This window comes from Eutrigla gurnardus, assembly GCF_963514095.1.
Source record: "Eutrigla gurnardus genome assembly, chromosome: 2".
Classification (NCBI taxonomy): domain Eukaryota; kingdom Metazoa; phylum Chordata; class Actinopteri; order Perciformes; family Triglidae; genus Eutrigla; species Eutrigla gurnardus.
In genome coordinates this window covers 29,231,086-29,241,289 of record NC_139916.1, presented here as the reverse complement: position 1 = coordinate 29,241,289, position 10,204 = coordinate 29,231,086, and the positions used below count along the sequence as shown (strand labels likewise).

The following is a 10,204-nucleotide window of genomic DNA, read 5'->3' as shown; positions in this document are numbered from 1 at the left end:
AACATAACGTTCATTTTGCAGCATCGTGTCATCGTGAGCAACACTTCAAAGTGAAATACATTAGTTTTAAAGCTGAGGGACACAAAATCAATGGAATACTTTTGTCCATGTTCCTGTATCTCATGTTGTCACACGGTTTATTAACAATATGCACAATAATGCATTCCAAGAATAAATCATGATGTCTTGAAACAGAGTGTGTGAGGTTAAACTCTGCAGCCAGGCGTCTGGGACACGTCCACCACACTGCTCCTTACTCTGAACACTCGGCTGTTAGAACTCATCAACACGTTCAGCTGGTCGCTTATTTTCTCTCTCTGGCCTGTAAACCAGTGTGTGTGTGTGTGGTGTGTGTGTGTGTGTGTGTGTGTGTGGTTTAAGGCTTCCTTTCAAACATTATCTGAAGTAGGTTTCTGCATGATGCTGTATATATATATATATATATATATATATATATATATATATATATATATATATATATATATACATCTTTATAGTATTATCCAATCCATATGTATTCATAAAGCATGTTTCAAAATAACAGCAGTTGATCAAAGTGCTGTTCAAAGATTTCTAGCAAAGACAAAAAACAAAGAACAGTAAAACAACGTAATAATCACATAAAACCTCCGGCCAAGTAAAGAATAAAACAACAATAAAATATGAAACTATAAAAGCAAAGCTGTCTAAGCAGAGCGACTCACGGAGGATTAAAAGCCAAAGAATAAGAATGTGTTTTATAGTCAGCATTCTCCCCGTTTGGAGAAGCAAACAGAAGTAAAGTCATGTCCTGATATTATGTAAATTATATATATTATATATTATCATTATTATTCATTTTAAAATGTCCCTTATTTACAATGATTTGTAAATAAGGGACATTTGTTCTTTTTTCTCTTTTCAACAAGAATGTTGTTAGGGATGGAAAGGATGTTTGTTCCGTTCATTAAAAAAGTGCAATAAAGCCATTATTCATAACCCGATTGATATGGTTACCTGCGGTACTAGTCTGGTTAACAGCTGAGTCGAGCAAAAATAGGAGCTGCATGAGATATAATTTGATGAGGAGAGAAACACTGAACACTTCCTTAAACCTCGAGAAAACACGCATCGAGTTCTGGTGAGTAACAATAAACATGAACACAAACTTTGTTTACAAGGAAATGCAAGAATTTGAATGAACAACAAATGTACAGACATACAGGAGGCAATAATTACTTATGAGATAATGTAATTCTTTGTGCAGTCGTCTTTTTGTCGTAATTTGTACAAAATGCAGCCGCTTCTGAGTAAACGGGAATATACACTCAACAAAAATATAAACGCAACACTTTTGTTTTTGCTCCCATTTTTCATGAGATGGACTTAAAGATCTAAAATTCATTCCAGATACACAATATTACCATTTCTCTCAAACATTGTTCACAAATCAGTCTAAATGTGTGATAGTGAGCACTTCTGCTTTGCTGAGATAATCCATCCCACCTCACAGGTGTGCCACATCAAGATGCTGATCTGACATCATGATTAGTGCACAGGTGTGCCTTAGACTGTCCACAATAAAAGGCCACCCTGAAATGTGCATTTTTTGCTTTATTGGGGGTCTGGGGACTCAGAACCAGTCAGTATCTGGTGTGACCACCATTTGCCTCATGCAGTGCAACACATCTTCTTCGCATAGAGTGTATCAGATTGTCAATTTCGGCCTGTGGAATGTTGGTCCACTCCTCTTCAATGGCTGTGCGAAGTTGCTGGATATTAGTGGGAACTGGTACACGCTGTCGTATACGCCGGTCAAGCACATCCCAAACATGCTCAATGGGTGACATGTCCGGTGAGTATGCTGGCCATGCAAGAACTGGGACATTTTCAGCTTCCAAGAATTGTGTACAGATCCTTGCAACATGGGGCCGTGCATTATCTTGCTGAAACATGAGGTGATGTTCATGGATGTATGGCACAACAATGGGCCTCAGGATCTCATCACGGTATCTCTGTGCATTCAAAATGCCATCAATAAAATGCACCTGTGTTCTTCGTCCATAACAGATGCCTGCCCATACCATAACCCCACCACCACCATGGGCCACTCGATCCACAACATTGACATAAGCAAAGCGCTCACCCACACGACGCCACACACGCTGTCTGCCATCTGCCCTGAACAATGTAAACCGAGATTCATCCGTGAAGAGAACACCTCTCCAACGTGCCAGACGCCGTCGAATGTGAGCATTTGCCCACTCAAGTCTGTTACGGCGACGAGCTGGAGTCAGGTCAAGACCCCGATGAGGACGACGAGCATGCAGTTGAGCTTCCCTGAGACTGTTTCTGACAGTTTGTGCAGAAATTGTTTGGTTATGCAAACCAATTGTTTCAGCAGCTGTCTGAGTGGCTTGTCTCAGACGATCTTGGAGGTGAACCTGCTGGATGTGGAGGTCCTGGGCTGGTGTGGTTACACGTGGTCTGCGGTTGTGAGGCCGGTTGGATGTACTGCCATATTCTCTGAAACGCCTTTGGAGACGGCTTATGGTGGAGAAATGAACATTCAATGCACGAGCAACAGATCTGGTTGACATTCCTGCTGTCAGCATGCCAATTGCACGCTCCCTCAATGCTTGTGGCATCTGTGGCATTTTGCTGTGAGACAAAACTGCACATTTCAGAGTGGCCTTTTATTGTGGGCAGTATAAGGTACACCTGTGCACTAATCATGATGTCAGATCAGCATCTTGATGTGGCACACCTGTGAGGTGGGATGGATTATCTCAGCAAAGCAGAAGTGCTCATTATCACACATTTAGACAGATTTGTGAACAATGTTTGAGAGAAATGGTAATATTGTGTATCTGGAATGAATTTTAGATCTTTAAGTCCATCTCATGAAAAATGGGAGCAAAAACAAAAGTGTTGCGTTTATATTTTTGTTGAGTGTATATTTAAGATCTCCCTCTGGCTTTCTGTCCTTTCATGATTGATCTCAAGATTTCCTTGCTTGTTTTGAAGCAACCACAACACAATGGTGAGTCTTTATTTTCTGGAACTGACTTCATCTCCTGTTCTATGCACATTGTTTCCTGTTTTCTTCTGATCCTACTGTTTGCTTCGTATTCATCTGCATCTTATGCTTTTTCAGCACTTTGGCCATCTGTGGTCGGTTTTAAATGTGCTGTACAGATAAAGTATGACACTCTGTGCCCACGCTTATTTCAAACCAAACCGTGGCGTAACTTATTGGTTTGTCTCATTGCCTAAGTTGAACGGCCACGAACCTTCAGCGTCAAGAGGCTTCCCCAGGATCACTTCTGCACAAATGAGATCACGTTGGAGCACCAGACTCCCTTTTGGAACACCGCTCGTTTTACTGCAGCAGGGTCTGTCAGCCCGCCATGCTCAGTCCTGGTTCTGGTTCTGCCGTGGATCCCAACCCTAGTGCCGACCCAGCAATACCACCCGGTTCCTCCAGCTTGGCTGGTCGCTGGAGTCTGAGCTGAAGGAGTTCCTGGTGAACCTGGATTATATTTCACCACATCTTGTTGGATTTGATTGTTTTGCAACTTGACTAAATATCACTGTCAGCACCACCGCGTCGTTTCATCCCATCTTCTAATGCTTTTTAAGGCTTTAACACACATAATCTCATGTACATATACATGCGCCTGTTTTTGTTTAACTGTGTGATCACATCCATATTTATGATTTCTATGCGCCGGGTTGACAGGCAGAGAAAGTGAGCGTACTGTGTAATGTGAACACTTGCGCAGGAGGTGATGGATGTTTGGCCGTGTGTGTTTTTCAGCTGCCAGAAGATAATACAAAGCAGAGTGTGTTACAAGTTACAGGTGAAAGATCTCGTATCTGTCTCTGTGTGTTTCTACCTGTTTACTTTCTGTACGGTGATGTGTGCACACACACACACACACACACATCCCTGTACATCCCTGGCGTTACACGGCTGAGTATCGTGTAACGCCATTACCAATTCTAGTACCCTTACAGTGACACCAACACTAACACCCAAGTCTGAAACCACAAACAGGCCCAGGAAGAAGTGAGGTCCGGCCTAAATGTCCTCACTTCCTAAAAGTGTCCTCACTCAGGTCTAAAACTCGATTTGGTCCTCAAAAAGATAGCAGAACAAGCACACACAAACATACATACACACCCTCGTGGTCAGGTTAAAGGCTAACAGAGTGTCTCTCCCTGCAGGATGAGGGCTGGTCTCTCTGGATTCCTGCTCAGGTCAGACACTGGGTCAGCTGTGACGCACACACTCTCTCCCTGTGTGTGTGTGTGTGTGTGTGTGTGTGTGTGTGTGTCGCCCCCCCGAAGCTCCTGTCTGAGAAGCTGCCTTATAAAATCTTAATAGTCTGTCTAATGTTGATCCTGCAGCTACAAACGCAGCAAGAGAATCATGTCTTACTTCATTAACCGGAGTTCACTGCTCCAATTCACAGCCATGAAAAACCACCAAGCTGCTACTGTAGGAAACACCACACACACACACACACACACACACACACACACCCATGTAATCAGAGGTATGACCTCATGAGACAATGAGATACTGACTATTAATGGAAAGTGGAAAAAAGGAGGTCACTTGCTCTCGAGGGAAAACAATTACAGGAAGACAAGAAACAAATCAATGCATTTGAAGAAGAAAGCAAAGTTCTTCAAGGTGCATCACATAAACATGTGTTCCACGTAACTTTACATTGAATTCCCAGATAAAGATTAAAAACTCCCAAGATTGAACTGGAGGCTGCAGATACAACACAAGAAAACAACGCAAATGAAAAGTCATTTAGGATCCTTTTTCAAGGACACACAAACTAAACGCATCCGTGTCACAATTCAACGTCCAGAACTAGTGACGTAGTATTAAATATTGATGAAGACTACCGTACTTATGGTGCGGTAAACCTGACTTTCCTTTTGTGGCTTAATGTCGTCCAACAACAGGAAAGAAAACCAAAAAACCTGTGGTGCAGCATCTGGAAGATTCCATTTGATTTAACGGTGCTGCCATTAAAGGAGTGAATCCTTCACACATCACAGACGTCCTTGCTTGTTTTGATGAGACAAAAGGATGATGTGTGTATGCTTCACAACCAGCATGGTGTCAATATGGGACATCGTTTAGATGACGACAACTGAGACACTTGCTGATGAAGACAATGGGATGCAGCTGAAAGCTCTGACATTGAATTTAGATTATTCTTTCACAAATGGATTCAATGGCCAAGAACTACACATCATGTTGTTTTCAGTTACTGTCTTGGAAAACGTGCACTAAAATGCACAAATTATGTTTATTTGCAAATGGCTTGCTCCTTTTAAACGTCCCTCAGTGATTTGCCTCATAATGTAGTCAATGTTCTCCATTATATCAGTAACATTCATGCAGTGATTCAAAATGTGTTTGACTTCCATAATCGTGTCACGTCATTGCTGATTATTCCAAAGCCCCCCCTTCTCTCACTTGGACACTAAACCTGGATTGTGAAGAACAACAGGGTCTCTGCTTCAGTGATTCCATTCATTCATCCAAGAATTCATTCATTCATTCAGCGGACTTCTCACTCCACAAACATCTCACTAACGGCCACACAAAGAAATCAGCCTCCCTGAACTAATTACTGCTGGATAGGAAACAGTTGTTGGCTCTGCTGGTTGCCAAGCGGAAAGCAAGCATTCAGAGAGGAAAAGTGCTTTAAAGTGACTCTGCTCTCGTGGTGAAGAGCCCCTCTTATTTTAAATCAACACATGTTTCCATTTGGGTTTTGGATGAGAGTGGAGAAAATTGTTTTTGTGAAGTAAAACATTTGTGTAATATTTTGTTTTTAATCATGCAGTTGTCCAGTTTGTTTTCCTGACTGTCAGAAAGCACTGAAGTACATGTTTCGCTTGTGTCAAATAAGTCAAAGTACTCGTCGATCGAAGCCATTTTTGCCGGTCTCAAAAAGTTAAACAAACGCACATGTATGCCTGATTGATTGACGTTATTGTCGACGAATCACACGACATTTTGTTGGTCACATGTTTTTAAAATATCAACAAGACCCACCACATGTGATATATTTCGGTAACTAGCTAATAAAAAGTGAAATCCCCCATAAAAGTATCTTTGACGAGGCTGCTTTTTGTTGTTTAGTATTATTCCCATGTATTTGTTGTTAGTATTTAGTCAGGTATTATAGTTAGGCAGTACTATTGTTTTGAGGCTGCTTTAGTCCGAGCGGGTAAGACTACAACACTGGTTCCTCATGTTTTCAACCCGCCTATTGGGGCCGGACCCACTGAGACTACAGACCTGTTACAGACCAGTGGGACTTCAGACTCGGTGTATGACCCTCTTTCAAATCAGATTCACGTTTCCACAGGTAAAGTATGACTTCAAGTATTTTCTTGTTTGGCATATTTAGTTTTTGCGCAACATGTATTTTTTGTGTAGTAAGTAAAGTGATGGTTCGGAGTGAAATGCACCCGAGGTCATTTCCACCATGACATCCAGCCAAACACCCCCTCAGAAGCATTTTTAGTGATGGTCAGCATTGGTCAAGATAGGGCTATCAGCCGAATGCCTTAGTACTATCGCGATGGTACATCTTGTATATCTCGTAAATTACCCCACTAATAATGCATGGAATGTTACCAAACTTCTGCAGTAGTACACATAGGGTCTGTACTCACAAAATGAGGCATTTGAAAGTTTGGAAGTTCACCAGGAGTTTATTTAAAAGAACACTTGCCTGATAGCTTCTATCCTCGGCTGCTATGCTACCGCAGCGTAGACGGTACTTCCGTGTTTACCCAGCCGATGCCGTGACGCAAGTTTTTCACGCGAGAGTATGAAAAAGTTTCACTGAATTTTTATAAATGCTTGTATTATCAGGTCAACACATTTTTATAAATGCTATCATCAGGTCAACACTTGTCCACACTCAGTTTGTCAAACACAAACCGGATATTAGATATTTCAGACGACTAACCATGAACAACTTCAAGACAAGGGAACAGGAAGTGTAAAAATGCTGACGCGTCTCCTGGTTTAAGGACTCATTCCCCTCTATAACTCCATTATATCTTTACGTATCTAATAGTTTTTCGATTAAATAATAATACACTGGATGTCTGGACATCCTCGGTGACAGTTTGCCTCAGGTACTTAATCTAATTGAGGCTGATTTAAACATTTACGGGCATCGTGACACCCATCAAACCCGCATCACCTCCCAAGTTGTTAATCCGTTAATCTCCCACTTTATACCGCCCTGCTGCTCCCATGAAGTGTTTAACTGTAGACAAGAGCATCTGCTGCTGCCATTAACTGAGACCTCAGAGTACAACTCTTCCTAAAACTCTGGAAAATGAAAATAAAAAGTGCTTTTACTGCATGTTGGAGGACATTATTGCCATGGTTACAACAGCCACCAGGCTGCTTTGAACGCCGTGTCAAGGAGACATTACTTCATTGATCTTTATGGTTGTGATGTAAAGTTCACTGCAGTTCCGAAAGCAATACGTCCACTGAGGAAATAACTTTAATGTTGAAAACCTCTAAATGCACACAGGCTTCACATCCATCAGTAACTTCATCCGGTTTGACTGAGCTTTTCTTGTGGCGTAACAAGGTTGTTATGATGGGATGATAAGAAGAGTATTACAGACTCATGTTCTCATGTGATAGTAATAATAACAATCAAAGAAAGAAACACGGGGTCTCTGAGGCTGTTTCCAGTTTCTCTCTGCTGAAAATATCTGCCAAAAACAAACTAAAAAAAAAAATAATAATAAACTCCCAAAGTTGAGCGCCTGAAAAGCTCCATAATTGAATGGCCCAAATTGATCTTAAAAACACCCATTTATTCTGCGTTCACCCAAAAGCTTAGAGGAAAACTGTGACAAATGACATTCATGATTAATGCTGCTGCTTTAAATTGGGGGAAAAACACATAAATTAAGCATAAAGTCTTTGAATGGGTGACGTTATAGGAAATAAAAAAAATACATTAACTTCAGAAACATGTAACTCAATCTGGCATGTGTTGGTTCGGTGCAGCCGCTGTGGAGTAAGACTTCAAGGTCCAAACGATTTCAATGGAGGAACACTTGGATTCTATTGAGTGAAAATAGCAGGAAAAATATTTTTAACGTGGTCATTAAAGGTGTAATGTGTAATACCTGACCAACTATTCCAAAGAAATGGAGGACAGGATTTCACTTCCATACTGAGTTTGTACAATCTGAATTTACAGTCATCAGTTATGATTTAAAAAAAGCCTACTAATAACCAAACTGCTGAAACTCTGAGAGCTGGTTATGATAACATGGATATCTAATAATGTTCAGCTTTGTGTCGACCTGTTACTGTGACACTAACTGGACCCGTACATGTCAGCGCTTAGATCATTTTTCTTTATCGGATTAAGTGGCAGAAATGAGAAGACGACTTATATTTATATTATATTATATATTATATTATATAACTTAATAATATTTTAATCTTATCACCATCAATGTTAGATGGTTGGATACCAGCAGAACAACCCAAAACCAAGAATCAAAATTTTTCAAGTCAAACTTGCGATTGATCTTTTCTGTGCACAGATTTTAAAAAGTGACCATTTGTTTGGTTTTACTCACAGCCAATCACAGCAGGCATTCTTCGATTTCACGTGGCATGTGATTGGCCCACTAGTGTAGCTGCTACGACCCATACAGCCCAGATTGTCTGCACATGGGGACAGTGCTAACAACAGCAATGGTGTTGACAGTGTTAACCCGAGGGTTACTGTTTATCTGTAGTAACCTAGTCCCACCACTGTGGGGCGGTGTTATCAGCAGTAACCGCAGTATAAGTGCTGTGCAGCGCGGCCACAATTAGCTAGCCAACAGCCTCCATTCACATGATGGTTAATCAATGAAGTACTATTGGTATCGGTATCACTTTAAGAGGACTGTTATTGTAGCCTTTTTGTTTTTAAATATCCAGCTCCGGAAGTCAGGTGACGTAGTTTAAAAAGCATCAATGTCCAGGATTGGATGGATGGTTCAAACAAACACAGGACTTTCACCCAGGAGACCGCCGTTCATGTCCCGCATGAAACCAATAGTCAAAGTAGATTTATTATGAGTGAAATAAGTAAAATGTACATCACTGACGAAAGGTATGATTCTTAACCAAAGCAAGAATCATACTTATTGGATCCAAAACCACCTTTCACTAAACCTTCCTGAGGAGTTTTTGGTTTCTAAACCTATGACGGGTGGCGTGCACACGCACAAAAACACACGTACGCTCGCACAAGCAGGCAGGCAACACAGTGTACGTTTCTGTCATTGTCTTCACGTTTCAGCTGGTGGCAATGAGGCAACAACAAAGGCAGTGAAGAAGAAGACTGATGTAAACAATGCAGGATCGAAAGGAAGGAAATGCATTCACCACATTGTCAGACACACAATGTGTTTCCTTCAGAAACACTGAATGTATTCAATTATGTTGCTTCCAAGAAACCTCCCCAGGACAGCGTTACCTCCCTGTAGTTTGTGACGGGTCAATTGACAACTTTGCTGTGAATCTCAGGTCTCGCTTGACCTTCACAGTCTGACATCATTTGCACATCATTGCATCGGCTTCATCCTCCGTAGACTGGTGTGTCTGAACTGTCTCAACAACAGCAGCTTTGTGAAGTTTCAACATGAGTCAAGAACTTCAATCCAAATGTGTCCTGAGGGCAGATTCTGTTGCGTCGCCATGTTCAAGCAGTGTGATACGTTTCCTACCTGAGTGGGAGAGCTGCAGCCGGGGCCCCGTTTGCCTCCAGGCTTTGGAGGCCGCAGGCTGCAGCCACAGCAGTGGGAGGAGCCACAGCATCAGTATCTGAAGAGGCGCCGCCCCTCTGGCTCCGACTGTCATTCTCTGACGGATGTGGAGAGATAGATGGAAGAAGGCCGAACCAACTGGTCACATCACAGTCTGCAGGAGAACTGAAAGAGACAGAGAGGCTCGTTAAATGTTGTGTTTAATGGGTTTTTATTGAGTGACAACAGCATGAGTCTGTGCAAACTGGTCTCTTTCACTCATCATGTTTTGGGCCACGCAAAAGGCTGCTCCTGCCATCACTGTAGAGAGGAAGTAGTTGTGTGTCTTTTTGGAATAGTTTTGCATCTCTTTGTGGACGTTTTGTGTCTCTTTATA

The 10,204-nt window shown here is 41.7% G+C and overlaps 1 protein-coding gene across 1 annotated transcript in view; it reads right to left on the bottom strand.

Annotated features, from left to right (window-relative positions):
• LOC311023650 (semaphorin-3D) overlaps positions 1-9,937 on the bottom strand; it is a 75,768-nt gene extending 65,831 nt beyond the window's left edge. Inside the window, exon 1 of the mRNA XM_084025625.1 lies at positions 9,790-9,937. Coding sequence (XP_083881751.1) covers positions 9,790-9,922 — 133 coding nt within the window. The 5' untranslated portion in view covers positions 9,923-9,937. The remainder of the gene's footprint in view (positions 1-9,789) is intronic.
• Between the last annotated feature and the right edge of the window lie 267 nt (positions 9,938-10,204).